This window comes from Gekko japonicus, unplaced genomic scaffold, assembly GCF_001447785.1.
Source record: "Gekko japonicus isolate JY-2015 unplaced genomic scaffold, Gekko_japonicus_V1.1 scaffold835, whole genome shotgun sequence".
Taxonomy (NCBI): domain Eukaryota; kingdom Metazoa; phylum Chordata; class Lepidosauria; order Squamata; family Gekkonidae; genus Gekko; species Gekko japonicus.
Genome location: NW_015175997.1, coordinates 651,108 through 667,890, shown reverse-complemented (window position 1 = coordinate 667,890; position 16,783 = coordinate 651,108). Strand labels below are relative to the sequence as shown.

General features: G+C 46.9%; 1 protein-coding gene across 1 annotated transcript in view; it reads left to right on the top strand.

Annotated features, from left to right (window-relative positions):
- The first annotated feature begins 6,759 nt into the window (after nt 1–6,759).
- The window catches only part of MYBPC3 (myosin binding protein C, cardiac), a 102,267-nt gene continuing 92,243 nt past the window's right edge, over nt 6,760–16,783 (top strand). Inside the window, 3 exon segments of the mRNA XM_015426398.1 lie at nt 6,760–6,819; nt 7,114–7,172; nt 7,174–7,268. Coding sequence (XP_015281884.1) covers nt 6,760–6,819; nt 7,114–7,172; nt 7,174–7,268 — 214 coding nt within the window.

Sequence of the window (16,783 nt, the reverse complement as noted above, 5' to 3'; positions counted from 1 at the left end):
GATGCCATTCTAGTGAGCCTCTATCCCCAACATCTCTGGGAGGTTGCCAGCTAAGGGTAAGGGCTTACAACCCTATAGAGCAGGGAAAGGGCAGAGCTAAGTTCAGCTTTCAAAATGCAACCAGGAAGCTTGTTGCTGTTACCATTCCTTCGTCCCTTTGGACCTCTAAAGCCCCCCCCCTTCCCTACTGAGCTGTACCATACCCTTACAGGGACAGGGAAAATGTCCCCCTGCCATTCTAAGCCAGCTCTTCCATGACCAAAATCAGATGAATAGGAATACATAGAATGATTGAAATGTGATTTTTAAATCAGCCTTCCAGCACTGTTGTCAATTGATACTGAAACCTGGTATAAGTGAATTTCAAACTGCCTTTCTGGTTTTCACGTGTACCTACCAACAGCAGCAGAATGTCTCACATTCTGACAACAAATTCCTTGCCTGTGCAGTATAGTATGCACTGTACCATACAGAAGGGAGTCCTCCAATTTGCTTCACTTTAGCAGCAGCTAACAATGTTACATCATCTCACAAATCCTACCCCCCATGGGGTGGGGACTTCTTGCTATAATTAGAATTAGCCCAGGGCCCAGATTTTTCTCATTGGCCTTTGATTTTGAATTCCAAAATCTTCTTTGTGTAGTTGATGCTGCCCCTCTGGCAGCTTTCCTCCCCATCTTTGCTTCCCCAAGAAATACATAGAACCGTATACTATCACTCTGTCTGCCTTAAAGAAGGGGTGACAAAACAAATTTTATTCAGTACATCATCTCAGCCAAAAGCTGACCTTGAAAGGTCAAAGACAGCCTTATGAGGCTCAATATCCTTGAAAGCTCCCCTTACTGAGAGAGATGAATTAGGTCTGGGATTCTGAGTATGTCCAGGACAGACAGTAGGTTGTAATCCAGACTGGATAATATTATTCTCATGTCAACACTGCCATCTGGTAGCCAACAGCACAGTAGCAACACCAAGCAAAAAAAATATTATCAGTTTGTTTTTTGAACACAAAAAAAAGATCTGAGCTAAAGCAATAGGAAGTTTATATACGATTAACTAATATAATGAAGAGGATTGCCTGTGCCAGCCCAGTTTTGGAGTGGGGAGAGACAGGAGTCTTGGGAAGGCAGAAACCAAAATAAGCCCAAAGTTACATGCATCAGGTTCATTGCAAAAATAAATAAGGTAGGAATTATTTAACTGTTACTGGAGATACAGCCATTTTGATAGCAGATGGGAAGTGTCTTACGACCTCTGGCCCCGCACAGAAACAGAATGTTTTTCTGAGGAGTATCTGAGAGGGCTGACCTCATCCTCCTGTGCCCCTAGTTTGTGTACTGCGGAGGAAGGTACATCCTTCTTTCTTATCATAGCTCTTTTAGTTTGTCCCATACTGTTAGATCGCGCTAACAAAGGACTCGTAGAGTGATTCAGCAAGTGATTCAGCTTTATTTAGAAGTAACGAACAAGCACTAACTCAGTAAGAAACCAGAACAGAAAACAGTGGGAGCTTATGCTCCTTTTAAACATAACCGGGCTAATGTAGCCACGCCTATTTACAAATAACAACCAATGAGATTGCTAGGATAAAAACCAATGGGAGTCTTTCCCTCCTAGGGAATGGTATCGTTCTGATTGGTCGCTGTTACGAAGCGACCAATAGGAAGTTCGCTCAGAGGAGCCCTGGTCTGGCTCGAAGCTTAACATGGGAGTCCTATGAGGTGATTCATGTAATCATTTCAATACATTACAATTCCTCCCCCCTAAGTTAAGCCATCATCCCAATTGTTTTATTATTTACATACATGCAATCAACCTTTGTACATCAGTTATTCCAACAGTATTTACACTCATAGTCCTTCAGATAAGTCGGCATTTGCCGCGAACGCTGGGACCTGCGGAGCGGTGCAGGCTCCATGGGCAGACAAGGTTGTGGGTCAGAGTGGGGTTCACTACAGCCTGGATCAGGCACAGACTCGACTGGGATTTCAGCCCCGCACACAGGGTTCTGCCCTGACTCGGGGACAGTACCGGGCCTTTCGGTACTCACCGCCTGCTCTGGGGGTGTCCACTCGACATCAGGGGATTCAGCCGTCGGAGAGTCAGCGCTGTCCCTAGCCCAACGTCTCCTTAACTGATCTATGTGGCGCCGCCATATTCGACCGTCAGCTAACTGCACCACATACATTCGAGTACCCACAGAGTCGGATATAACCCCAGGAAGCCATAAGTGCCCGTTTGCATAATTTCGTGCGAAAACCTTGTCCCCTTTTTCAAACATGCGCACCTTCGGTTGCGCCGTGGTACGCTCGGATTGCTCTTCAGTGAGGTCTGGGTGCATTCGGTTCAAACGGGTCGTGAGTCTCCGCCCCATTAACAATTCGGCCGGACTACGGCCTGTAGCACTACAGGGGGTGGTGTGCTGCAGCAAAAGAAAGGAGCCCAGCCTCTGGCTCCAGTCCCCTTCGTCCATTTTACCCAGGGCCTCTTTGGCCGTCCTGACCATCCGTTCGGCTTGGCCATTAGATGCCGGATGGAAAGGGGCCGAAGTCATTTGGCGTATGCCATTACTCGTGAGGAAGAGCCTAAATTCCTCAGACACAAATTGAGGCCCGTTGTCACTGACGATGACGTCAGGCAACCCGTGGGTGGCAAAAAGTCGGCGGAGCGCATGGATCACAGCAAGTGATGTGGTCGATTTCATATGCACGACCTCCAGCCATTTGGACATAGCGTCCACCACAATTAGGAACATTTGCCCTTGGAGAGGGCCAGCAAAATCTATATGCAATCTGGCCCAGGGTTTACCAGATGACTCCCAGCCTTGGGGTGTAGCTTGTGGGGGATCGGGTCTGACTTGCTGGCATTTGGGACACCCTCGTACCCATTCTTCGATCTCTTTGTCCAGCCCCGGCCACCAGACATACCCTCTGGCCAACGCTTTGGTGTGTACCATACCGGGGTGACCCTCGTGCAGCGACTCTAACACTCTCGTCCTGAGTTTGTCAGGAACCACCACCCTGTTCCCCCATAATACACAGCCCTTAGAAATGGATAGTTCATTTTGACGGCTTTTGTAAGGGCCGAACTCCGGTTCAACGCTTCCAACCGGCCACCCCCTCCAAACCCAGTTTAATACTCGGGACAGCACGCTATCCTTGGCCGTGTGTGCTGCAATGTCCCTGGATGATACCGGGGGTCGAGGAAGCTCCTCAATTGCCAAGACCTCACAGGCGGGGGCAGGGTCTGCGCCAATGTCCGGCACCGGGCACCGGCTGAGGGCATCCGCATGCCCAATCGCTTTCCCAGGCCGGTGCTCTAAGTCAAAATCATAAGCCTGCAAAAATATCGCCCATCTAAGCATGCGTGGGGACATGATGTTTGGCAATTGCTTATCGGGCGCAAAAATCCCCAGTAGCGGCTTGTGGTCAGTGACCAGCAAAAATCGTCTGCCAAAAATAAAATCATGGAACTTTTTGACAGCCGCTACCAACGCCAGACCCTCCTTGTCTATCTGGGCATAGTTCCGCTCTGCCGCAGATAGTGATCTAGAATAAAAAGCGATAGGCGCTTCGCTCCCATCAGGCATCAGATGGCTTAAAACTGCGCCTACTCCAAAAGGTGAAGCGTCAGCAGCTAACACCAGGAGCTTGTGTTCATCATAATGCGTGAGTACGGCATTAGATGTCAGCAGCTCCTTGACTCCCACAAAAGCCTTTTCCTCGGCCTGCCCCCACTTCCATTTTGCCTCCTTGTGCAAAAGCGCGTGCAAAGGGGCCGCCACTGATGCCTTATGCGGTAAAAACGCATGATAAAAATTCAGGAGTCCTAAAAAGGATTGGAGCTCCTTCTTACTCACCGGCCTGGGGGCGTTTTGGATTGCAGATACCTTCTCATCCGTGGGGTGGACTCCCTCTGCGTCAATGCGAAACCCCAGGAAGTCCACACTTTCCACCCCGAGCGTGCATTTTGAGCGCTTAACTCTGAGACCGGCATTTTGAAAACGCCTGAGGACCTCTTTAACCCGGTCCAGTAGTTCCTGTTCAGACCCGCCCGCAATCAGCACGTCGTCAAAATAGGGCACTGTGCCAGGTACCCCCCTTAGTAGACGTTCCATGAGGCCCTGAAAAATCCCAGGTGCTACGTTGACCCCGAATTGCAGCCTGTTCACTTTAAAAGCCCCTTGGTGGGTTACAATTGTTTGGGCCTCGGCAGCCTCCGGGGTGACAGGCAACTGCTGGTATGCCTGGGCCAGGTCAAATTTGGCGAAAATCTTGCCACCCCCCAGGGAAGCCAAAATGTGGCTTATTACCGGGACCGGGTACGAATGTTGCTGCAGCGCCTTGTTAATCGTACATTTGTAATCGGCGCATAGTCGTATGGACCCATCTGATTTGACAGGGGTTACGATCGGGGTCTCCCATTTGCTGTATGGTACTGGCTCTAAAACCCCTTGCTCAACTAGTTTGTCAATCTCTTTTTCCACCTTATGTTTGAGAGACACAGGTACTTTCCGATACTTCAACCTAATAGGTTTGACTGACGGATCTAAGTCAAACGCAACCGGGGGGCCCTTGTACCTCCCCAACCCTTCGGCAAATACATCAGGGAACAGGTCGTACAGCATGCCCCATTTATTTTCAGACATCCTGTTAATCCCAGAAATACCAATGCCCAATGGCTCAAACCAATCTAACCCTAGCAGGTTAACCCGGTCTCCCTCTGCAATCAGGAATGACAGTTTAACACATTTCCCCTTATACTCAACAGTAACAGAGTCCCGTCCGGCCAAGGGAATTCGGTTGCCCTGGAAGTCGGACACTCTGGTTCCCGCAGGCTGGAGCCGCCGCCGGCTTCGGTTCGGGAACAACTGGCGCCAGGACGCGGCAGAAATCACCGTCACGGACGATCCTGAGTCCACCTCCATTGTACAGGGTCGGCCGTCGAGGAGTGGAGTCACGGTGATCTTGCCCTGGCTGCTGGTGCGATTTACGGCCGATGCGCTCGACAAGGTCGCCGTCAACTGGCAGCTTGCTTCCGATGCTGAGGAATGGGTCTTGCCTTGGGTGCTGACTGGAGTGCCCCTCTGCGCTGACCGGTTGTTAGTTGAGGGATCCTTCTTCGCTGATCTGCAGACTCTGGCCAGATGACCACGCCGCCCACACGCTCTGCAGTCGACATCACGAGCCCAACAGGAGTCGCGCTGGTGCTTCCCGCCACAACCGGAGCAAGGCTTGACGTTGGTAGTCTTCGCTGGGGTCCGCTTGCCTCGAACCGCGTTGACGTCATCATCCGCGTCTTCGCCCTCGCTGTCTCGTTGAGCGTGTATACTGGGCTCTGCCACCCGCTGGCGGACCTCCTTCGTGGACTTCTCCGCTGCTTCCGCGGCCACGGCCTCTTCGTAGGCCACTGCCCAGGTCAGGGTGGTGCGGGCGAACAGCCTCTGTTGCAGCCTTTCATCTTTGAGACCGCAGACGAGACGGTCTCTGAGGGCTTCCTCCACGTTGTGGAAATTACATGGCCGTGCGGCTTTGCGAAGGGCCGCCACGAAATCTGCGATGGTCTCGCCTCCGGCCTGGTTCCGCTTGTAAAAAGCGTGCCGGCAGGCGATCTCCGACGGTTGTGGAGAATAGTGAGCCTTAAGCTTCTCCGTGATGTCAGCGTAGGTGACAGTCTTTATATCAGTTGGGGCCACCAACGACCTGGCTATGTCGAAGGTCCCCTTCCCGCAGGAACTCAGGAGGCATGCTCGTTTCTTCGCCTCATCGGTGATGTCGTGGGTCTCCAGATGGAACTCGAACCTGGACAGGTAGGAGTCCCAGTCTTCTGAGGAGGGTTCGAAGCACTCGAACTTCTGGCTTCCAGCCATCGGGGGAGACTTGGGCACCGGAGCTGGTGGCGCCTCCGCCGGATCGGCTGCTGTGCTCTGCTCGCTTCCTTCTGAGTCCGAAGTGTGGATGTCCGCAGGGCTGCCTACCTGCTCTAACATCCCACCTTCGTCGCCAATTGTTAGATCGCGCTAACAAAGGACTCGTAGAGTGATTCAGCAAGTGATTCAGCTTTATTTAGAAGTAACGAACAAGCACTAACTCAGTAAGAAACCAGAACAGAAAACAGTGGGAGCTTATGCTCCTTTTAAACATAACCGGGCTAATGTAGCCACGCCTATTTACAAATAACAACCAATGAGATTGCTAGGATAAAAACCAATGGGAGTCTTTCCCTCCTAGGGAATGGTATCGTTCTGATTGGTCGCTGTTACGAAGCGACCAATAGGAAGTTCGCTCAGAGGAGCCCTGGTCTGGCTCGAAGCTTAACATGGGAGTCCTATGAGGTGATTCATGTAATCATTTCAATACATTACAATTACAGCTACCAGTGTTAAAACAAATAGTAACTCAGAAGTGAGCAGCAAAGCAGGGACATGTTGAGATTTGGATCCAAAAGCCCAGAATAAACAAGTGTTCAAAAATACAGGGCATAAATCAGCCAAAGTGAAGCCCTCTAGCATCTCAGCAATTTCACTGGGGAAGCTTTAAGCATGTGGTTATTTCTCCATTTAAATTAACACAACTTCGGGATGATTAACTGTGGCTGGAGGGGCCAAAGGCCGCAATCCTAAGAAAAATTCCCTGGGAGTAAGCCACATTGAACATAATGGGATTTATCTCTACCTAGGATTATACCCATTGTGCCTGATGTTACACTCAAAAATGGAAGCGTTGTATATATGGTTACATACAGCCTGGCGGCGGGAAGATGTCCTGTCCCTTTAACAGAGATTTAATGTATGGAAACAGCCAAAACTTTCATGGCATGGTAAATTAACTATATTAAAGGGGCAGGACATCTTTTCTCTTGGCTGTTGGAAACCCTAAATGGTATTGCAACAGGGAAGATGCCATTACATGTGGCAGAGAGAAGACGAACAAAGAGCATCACTGTATACACTGGCTTTGCACAAGTCCTTCATCCTATAAACTGCTATCACAGCAGGGCCAGACTGGGCAGTTCTTGCTCCCTGACTCATGGAAGCCAGCTATATTTATCCAAGCTGATTAATTCTGTCAAGAGCACTGTGCTGTGTTGATAAGGGGCTGCTGCTGACAACAGGAGGAGAACAAGGGGGAGGAGCAGGATGGGGGCACCCCAGTGGTATTTCTGTAGTGAGGAGTCTTGAAAGTCATTCAGTCGCCTTGCGCTTTCACCCAGATCCTGGCTTTTTAGCTTGCAACAACTTAAGATGCCTGAACCTGCAAAGAAACCAGGTAAGGATTGCAAGACAGAAAGAACTAATGTACACTCTGCCTGTTGGAATGTGTGGCTCTGCTAGATGGAGCAGCTCCCCTCCTAATCAGCAAAGCCAGGTGCCTCAGCAGCAGTGATGGGGGTGGGGGGGATGAGGTTGTTTTCTTTGGAAGGAAGTAAATGGATCTATAAGTCAAAGCAATCAGACACACAACTGTCACTCACCTCATTGTTTCCCTCTCCTGATCACTTTAAAGCCGCTTACATGACCTCTCCTGAATGGGGGGGGGGCTCCCAAGTTTTTTTTCTGTCCTTCACTGTCATTTGATAAATGTAAATTTACAACTGACTGAGAAAAGAAGGCATTTGATAATCTACAAAAATTAGGTCTTGTAGCCTCTGAGAAGGTGAGGACAGATTTGATTTTGTCATTTAAAAAAAGCACGAAAAGGATGTTTAGGTGAGGAAAGGGGAGCCAAGATTCATGCTTAAAATGATTCATTTTCTTTTAATTGTCTATAGCTGAAAAATCTAGAGTATTTGGGTCTGACTTTTAAAATATTTACTATTGTCTTTCTGAAAAGCTGTGTATACACTTTTTATAAAGATTTAGCACTGAAGTTACCAGGAGAGGGGTCACTGCTTTGCTTGAAATATTACAGGTCATATATTGGTTGACATAAGAACCTTTCATCAGTAAATAATTAAAATTCCTCTATGATGTTCGACCTGTTTTAAGAGGACATCTTTTCTATAATGTTTCTGATTAGTCTGTATTAATAAATATCCAGTGGTTTCAAATATTGTTTTGGCTGTTTTGCAGGATATACCATTGTGCCTTACAAATAGCTTGAAATAAAAGATTTGAACTATGTATGGCTGTTTCACATCTTATGTTTTTAAATGGTACTTGTTAACGTGTTTATACACAAAGTAAGGTGTAACTATAAAGATCATATGTTTGTAAGTGTATTTATAATTAAGTTTGCTAGGGATGTGGCAGAACTTATTTCTTGACCTCTAAATAATAAATAAAAAGTTTTAGAAGTAAAACTTTCCTCAACCCTGCTAAAACAATGAGCCTGTTCATGTATTACGGTGAAGACATGTACATCCTGCCTATACATGCATACATTTGTTTGTAAGAAAGAGCCAACAGGCCTTCCAGGAACCAGGGTACCTGGATAACTGTGGGGTTTCTATCACACATTCAGCTGTAGGTGTGTTGACTGTAGCATGAGCATTGCTCAAAACACATACAAAGAACAATCAAGTGTATGCTGTACATGGGTTGGATGTGCATTCACTATAATTTGTGAACAGGGCTAATGACATTACAAGACACACCTACTATAATTCCTTCTTATATATTAAATGTTTAATGTTCAATTCCAAGTTGCTGTAGATTTTCCGGGTTGTGTGGCCGTGGTCTTGGCAGTGTAGAACCTGACGTTTCGCCGGTAACTGTGGCTGGCATCCTCAGAGGTATAACACAGAAAGATGGAGTTCAGTTTCAACTCAAACATAATCCCTCTGGTCAATGGATCACGGGAAGATATTTTTCTTTTCCTACATAATACATTTTTTCTCCCCCCCCCCCCCGGTCTATTTCCAGCCTGGCTAATTTGGCAGTAGCACTCACTGTAGCAAAGGTGTGGATAAGTACTTGTCATTATAGATTTTACAATTTAGAGATATTCCCTTACATTTAACAATGGTAAGGCATTGGTAATTTGCTGATTTGCCTTAAGGTCAAATGAATATAATTAGTTCTATAACTAAAGTCACAAACTGTTGTACAAGATGTCTCAGTTGCTGTTCCTATTATAGTTGTTTTAAGCCAATACTCACTCAGAGAAGTCTTTATCTGTGGATCCAGAAATATTACAGCAGTTTCCAGCACAACTGCAAGACCCTCTGAGACATGACAACAGCCAGCTAACATGGAGTTCTTGCTCACACAATTTCTCCCCACTTTGAGAGGAAGGCAGGCAATGGAGGAAGGTAGCTGCAGAGGCTTCCTTTTCACTCTGATTAACAGAGGCTTACTCCCTTCCTTAACTCCTGGCTGTCTCACTTTAGCGCCTATTTCTCTCCTTTCTCTCTGTCCTGAAAAAGTAGGACCCTAAAAGTAGGACTGCTCAGTCGTTCACTGGACTGGGCAACCTCCTGCCTTGGATCCACACAGCCACTTGATGGAGGAGTGGGAGCAAAATGGAAGGGAGGAACCACTGTTGCACTATGCTCTAGGAATTTCCCAAATCTCTATCATAAAAACCATTGCAAATAGGCAAATTTCTGGAGTACTGCTGGTACTGTGATGTCATTTCTGGGTCCAAAAACTGAAGTTACATCATGGCCTCATGCAACACCATCTTTTAAAGTTTCTCTCCCCCCCCCCCATTGCTTCTGGAGAAGAAATTCCCCCACCTGGCAACCCTCCCTAGAAGTGGTGAGGTTTCACTGATGCAAGAACAAAACACAAGCAGTTATCTTCAATTAAATAAGCCTCTGTCCTGAAGATAGTTTATTTTTATTTTTTAATCATAATTCAAAACATTTATATCCTTGCTTTCTTCATGGTTCAAATCAGTATATGTTCTTAGACCAGCCACTATTTTTCAGCCTCCATTCCCTGCCTCCATCGGTAAATATGGAGATAATAATATCCACATGTCTTACTGGTGCTACAAGATATCTGCTTATTGAAGCTGGCTAAAAATGTACTGGAGAAAGAAGCAAGAAACCTGTAAGGACTTGCAGAGTTCACTTCATTTCCCTGTGTTCCCTTCCCTATACTATTTCCTCTTTCCTTCTAGAAGCCCCAGTAGCATCTCCCATTATCCTGCCTCCTTCTCACTCATCAACCAGTTTTTCTATTATTGACTTCACTTATGCCCACACCTTTCTCTCCAACGGGGAACCAAAGCAACTGAGATCATTCTCCTTTCCTCCATTTATCCTTACACCAACTCTATGGGATAGATGAGAGAGAGACTGGTCCAAGGTCAGCAAGAGCAAGCTTCCATGGAATAGTGGGGATTTGAGCTTGGGTCTCCCAGATCCTAATCTGACACTTTAATCACTACACCATGCTGGCTTTCAGCTTTCCTTCCTCCCCTTCCCCTGGCAGCCTCTCCATGGGAAAAGTCTGGCCAATTTGCAAAAGTGTGGTAGCTACAGTGTTGCCCACTACACTAGCTCATTGCCCACCAGTACCTGAAGTGCCAGAGGAAGAAAATGGGGAGGGTACAGGGGTGCATGGCAGCTTTGTGCCAATGTGCTGACATCACGTCTGGTAACAACTGGAGGTGCCATCATGGGACACTCTAGGATTTGCAATACTCTATGGTTTCATCATGGAGTTTTTGCAAATCCTAGAGTATCCCATGATGTCACTTTCAGTTTTCAGTGCACTGGTGTAATGCTGGCACACTAGCCTCCACCCCCTAAATACTCCCAGTGGTTGACAGTGGCATCCCTAGGTATCAGGTTATTCAGGTGAATGTGGTGGCCACTGTCCAATCCAGTCAACTTGTGCAAGTTGTGCAGATGCTACTAATGGGCTCAAGTGAGCTTGGTAGCCACCATCACACCTAGGAGTGTTGCACAAATTGCATGGTAACAAGTTCCCCAGCAGTTGCTGCAGGTCCTGGCCCTGCTGAGTCCTCTGTCCAGGGTAAGAAGGAGGGGAGCAGTCATGGACTGGGGGGCCAAAACAGTGGCCACCTTTGGGACCACCTCTCCCAGTATGCTCCTGGAAGAGCACTGCACTCAGAAAACAAGAACTTCCTGGTGGTCCCCGGCCCAAAATAAATCTGGCTGTCCTCAATCAGGGCCAGGGCTTTTTTGGCCCTGGCCCCCACCTGGTGGAACTCTTTGCTGGAAGACATCCGTGCCCTGCGGGAGCTATTAGCTTTCCACAGGGCATGTAAGGCAGAGACATTCTGCCAGGCGTTTGGTTGAGGACAGCGATGGGGGAGAATATCTGGCACTCTCACATACTCCCTCGCAACCCCTCCCCCCAAGGAGGCTAGGGGAGCTGATTTTCTGCCATCTGGTATATGTTTCCCTGTTTTTATTTATTGATCTGTTTTAATGGCTTTAATGTTGTTTAATTGTTATCATTCTGTTGTAAACCGCCCTACTTACAGGGAAGGGCAGCCAAGCAGATCTAATTTAATAAATAAATAAATTTATTACATGTTTAGTGTTGTTTCTATTATTTGGGGAGATTTCAACACCCCAATATGGTTTTTTTTTAAGGTTTCAGATTTTCTAGAAAACCTAGGGTTTTTCTTGGGTTCTTGTCTGTCCATATCTCCAATCCCTGATGCAGCCATGTTGAGAATTAGATATACTGATATATGTGAAGTGATCTGAACTCTTAAAACTTCTGGGTGCATCCCAAATACTGAACAATCTTCATATCTGTGGTAACCATAACAACATCAATATTTTATACTAGGTATTTTGAACAGGCTTCAAAGATGTGTATGGCGTTTGATGTACCCAAATGAAGTTATGGGAGTTAGAGACAGCAGTCCTCATCTTTTTAGAAGACCAGGTGTTTTTTGAATAGTAACTGAAACGTTGAACAAATGTTCATATTTAAGGGCTCAGGTTGGAATATTTTAGCTAGATTTGCTAAATTAAACTAGTTTTCTTTTTGAAAATATATAAGGGATAATCTGAATACTCACCTGATACACTCTAAAAAGAGAATAAAATGCTGCTATTTTATGCATTATTACAGCAGCAGGATAACAGATGTTCAGAACTGTTACATATGCAAGTTTATCAAATAATCCGCTGAGTGCCTGTGCATGCCTCACTGCCAGAGTTTTACTCATGTTACTGGAATTTACAAGCTCAGCTGCTGAAGGGAAAGAAGAATGCAAGATAGGGAGTCTTAACAACTTGAGATCAAGGACCAGCTAAGCTTGTAAGTGCATTTGCTGTTTCAGCTATGGAATTTACAGGGACTTTATATAGTTCCAGAGCAAAACGTTTACAACCTTCCTCACCAATGCACTTAGTACTTCCATCTATAGAACTCAAGCTCATTGCCTGATATTTTTCTAATATGAAAAATAATCATACCATTTAGTGTGCAAATTAGCATTTCTCCCCACCTTCTGGGACTGTATTAGTTGACATATAACATTAAAACCACGGGCAGTAGAAGGCATGCAAATAATTTAAAAGTGTTTGGGTTATCTCTTAAAAATCACATTCTCATATCTGACCAGATTTTTGAGTTGCCATCTCTTGAAATAAAAACCCCCACACTTAGGGGAAGCAGAGTGCCTAAAAACACAAACAGTTCAGAAGGGTAGAATGCAGTGCCCCATCTCTATTGGCTTCCTACATCCTTCTGAGCACATTTCAGGGTGCCAGCTTTGTTGGCACAGAGCCCAAGAAAATCACAGGTAGCCCAGGAGACTGCATACAACAACTGGGAATGCCATTGAGACAGGAGGAGGAGTTGCCATGCTCGCGCCAAATAAGCCACAAGGCCATAAACAAAGAGCCTTGTGGCAGTTTTTAGGCAATTAGATGTATTGTAACATGAGCTTCCAAGTTTATGCTACAAGTGAGACCTGCAACAAAATGTACCAGTTTGTGTTGTGAGCCCCCTGCCCCCCACCATCACCTCCAGTGCTGTTCCCTGCAGTCCCACCAGTTAGAAACTGATGGAAAAGTTTAGGGAGGGCAGTTCAGGTGGCAGCTATGGAGGTGGGCAAAGTCTCCTTCTCACCAGCTCACTGCCTCAGCCACCATCCCTAAGCCTTCCAGTTGGCTTTTAACTGGCAAGAGTGTATGGAGCAGCACTGGAGGCTCCTTCTCATCCCACTCCTCCACCACTGTCACCTCAGTCTCACCATTCTTGTTGCTCAGACGCAACCTCCCCGCCACAGTTGACACAGTGAGCAAGCTCGAGGCTCCACGCACGTCTTCGATTCTGGTTCTGGATCATTTTGACCCACTCAGCCTAGAGGAAGTTGACAAACCGCTCCTAGATGTTCGCCCTACCACATGCTGCCTTGATCCATGCCCGTCATGGCTAATTAGAGCTGGCTGTGACAGGTTTTGAGGCACCTCGAGGGAGATTATCAACAAGTCCCTCATTGAGGGACAGTTCCCTGGGGGGCTTAAAGAAGCAGTGGTCTGCCCTCTGTTGAAAAAACGATCTCTGGAACCGGCTGAACTGGCCAACTATAGGCCGGTTTCCAATTTGCCCTATCTGGGCAAATTAATAGAGAGGGTGGTGGCAATCCAACCAGAGAACTTTTTGTATAACACTTCCATCTTAGACCCCTTCCAGTCTGGTTTTTGCCCTGGTCACGGGATGGAGACAGCACTGGTCACCCTCACAGACGACCTCCGAAGGCATCTGGATCAAGGAGGATTGGCAGCGCTGTTGTTGTTGGACCTGTTGGCGGCATTCGACACGGTCGACCATCAGTTACTGGTCCGCTGCCTCACCAACATAGGAATCCAGGGGCTTGCCTTACAATGGCTCGCTTCCTTTCTCCACGGTCCAAGAGGCACCCACTGGATTGTGGAGAGCCTCAAGGGGCAGTGCTTTCCCCAATGCTATTTAACATCTATATGCAGCCCCTTGCTCAGATTGCCCAGAGGCATGGGCTGGAGTGTCACCAGTACGCTGATGACACCCAGCTCTATCTGATGTTGGCCAGCTGGCCGGTCCGACTCCAGACCGGAAGATCTGGACCGGGGATTATAAGCCATGGCTGGTTGGCTTAGGCTGAGTCGATTGAAACTGAATCCAATGAAGACGGAGGACCTGTGCTTGAGTCGGGGCAGTTCGGGGGTAGGGATCCCACTCCCAACCTTCGATGGGGCGCGTTGGTGCTAGCGCCAGAGGTTAGGAGTTTGGGAGTGCTCTTGGATGCATCCTTAACAATGGAGGCCCAGGTCGCAGTCACTGCCAGGTTGGCCTTTTACCATCTTCGGCTGATTAGGCAGCTGGTTCCCTTCCTCGACCGCGCTTACCTAGCAACAGTGATCCATGCGATGGTCACCTCGAGATTAGACTACTGTAACGCTCTCTACATGGGGCTGCCCTTGTCACAAAATCGGAAGCTACAGCTAGTGCAGAATGCTGCAGCCAGGCTTCTGATGGGTCTCCCCAGGTGGGAGCACATACAACCTGTGCTGAAGGCACTGCACTGGCTGCCAATAGCATACCGAATTCGCTTCAAGGTGCTGGTTCTTACCTTTAAAGTCCTATATGGCCAGGGTCCAACATACCTTTCCCCATATATACCCCAGAGAGCACTACGGTTGGGGTCTCAAAATTGATTGACCCTCCCAGGCTACCACCAGGGCCAGGGCTTTCTCAGTGGTGGCCCCATACTGGTGGAATGAGCTCCCGGAGGAGATCAGGGCCCTGCGGGATCTCTTACAGTTCCACAGGGCCTGCAAGATGGAGCTCTTCCATCAGGCTTTCAACTAGGGAGCCGCCAACACTATAGAGCCCTGGCCCTTGGTGCTGACATCTAGCCTGTGCCGCAGGAAGAGCATGAACAGAATGACTGTTAGACCTCTGAGTACACTCTTAAAGTAAGCCATCTCAAACAACTAATTAACCATCACCAGTACTTTATGAATTTGTATTACTTATAACTTGAATTGTTTTTAGATGATTTTATGTTGTTTTAATTGTTATTTATGCACTGACTGTGAGCCACCCTGAGCCTCTTTTGCGGGGAGGATGGAGTACAAATTAGATAAATAAATAAATAAAAATAAAGTGTTTGTTATTAAAATAAGTCTGTTTTAGTGACAGAATCATAAGCCAGTGGGTTGAAGAATTTAATACTGACCTTAGAATGGAGCATGCTCAGTGTTATAGCTTCCCCTAAAGTGGGCTGGTTGTTCCCAGCAGCCTAGCAGTTCAGCCTGGCCCAGGAAGAAGCAACAGCACCATAAAGGTGGGGAAAGGCCTGCACAGATCTTGTTGTTTCAAGGCCTGTTTTGGATTATTGCGGGCAAATTATTATTATTTAGAACTGTTGCAATACATGTTTTTAGTATTCTGTTTGTTAATGCTTCTGAGGAGTTTGGCCTGGCCCAGGAAGAAGCTGCACCATAAGGGGAGGGAAAGGCCTGCACAGATCTTGTTGTTTCGAGGTCTGCTTTGGATTACTGCAAGTAAATGTTGGTAATCTGTGCAAGTATTAGAGATCTTTTAAAACACGGGTGAAGTGGGATTCAGGATCCAAGTGAGAAGAACCGCAGCCTCCCAGAGACAGCCTGGAAATCTTATCTGATGTTCCAATATTGTGAGGTTAACCTGGACTTACAATATATGTATTACTTATGTGTTTAGACTTTTTGTACTGTGCATCTTTGTGGATGGTGAAGATATTTGGAGCCAATAATATCCTAAAAAGCATCGCTATGAATAGCAACTGGACTGGGATGAACAAGGACTCCTATGAAAACCTTCATGCTTTTGTTTATATAGTATATTGTAATGCTAAATTGCATCTGTTGCATTGCCTCTTTTATGTTGTGTTTAAATGTGTGATTCATAAATAGATGTAGTTGCAGTAGAACTAACAATAACAACTTTATGGCTGTAATTGTAGAGATCAAGACCCCAAGAGGAATAGCAATGAGTTCAAGAAAGTAATTAAGTGGATACCAAAAATGCAAACTCAAGGAGAAACTATCTGAAATTTCTAAATGTCAAAAATTATCAAACTATTTTACAATGTCACGTCAAACTTTGTCAACACCTACAGCTGAAACAAGCCAAGCAAGCCCCAGAGAAGCCAGTGATGGTGCACAAACCGTAGGAGCTCTTTCTAGCAATTATCAACCCACTGTTGACACTTTTAATACCATGGAACAAAAAGAGACAGAGCAGAAACAGGAAACAGGAAGCAAATTCAGTGATTTCAAAGTAACCTCGCAAACTGGCCCATAACAGTTGATAATGATTTTATACAGAATATTTAATGCAAGACATCAGGGTTTTTTCCAAAATAAAAAAGATGATGTATATACTGAATCCAGCAAGGTTTACAAGGAGCAAAACAGAAGTTTCTAAAACAAATACTTTGAAAAAAGATTGAAAAATGGTCAGACTGTGATGAGATCCTGGTTAGTTTATCATATCAAAGGCTGTATATACTGTTTTGCTTGCAAATCTATATATCTAATAGCCAACTTGCCCCCTCCGTGCGGATACTTAAATCAGCACGGAGGGGGCAGCTGGGGGGCCGGGGGAGGTTTGTGCACACGTGGGCCAGTCCCCACGTGTGCACAAAAATACAAAAAGTTTTAAAAAATTTCGGGGGGATGTTTAAATCCCCCCGAAAGTGCAAGAGCATCTCCTGCGCATGCGCAGGAGACGCTCTGCAACGCCGCCACCGCTGCCGCCGCCTCGGACCAGCTGGCGGGCTGGCGGGCGACGGGGGGGAGGAAGCCGGGCCTCGCCGCCGCCGCTGCCTCCCCGGAGCCGGCTGGCCAGCCAGCCAGCCAGCCGGCCGGCCCCACA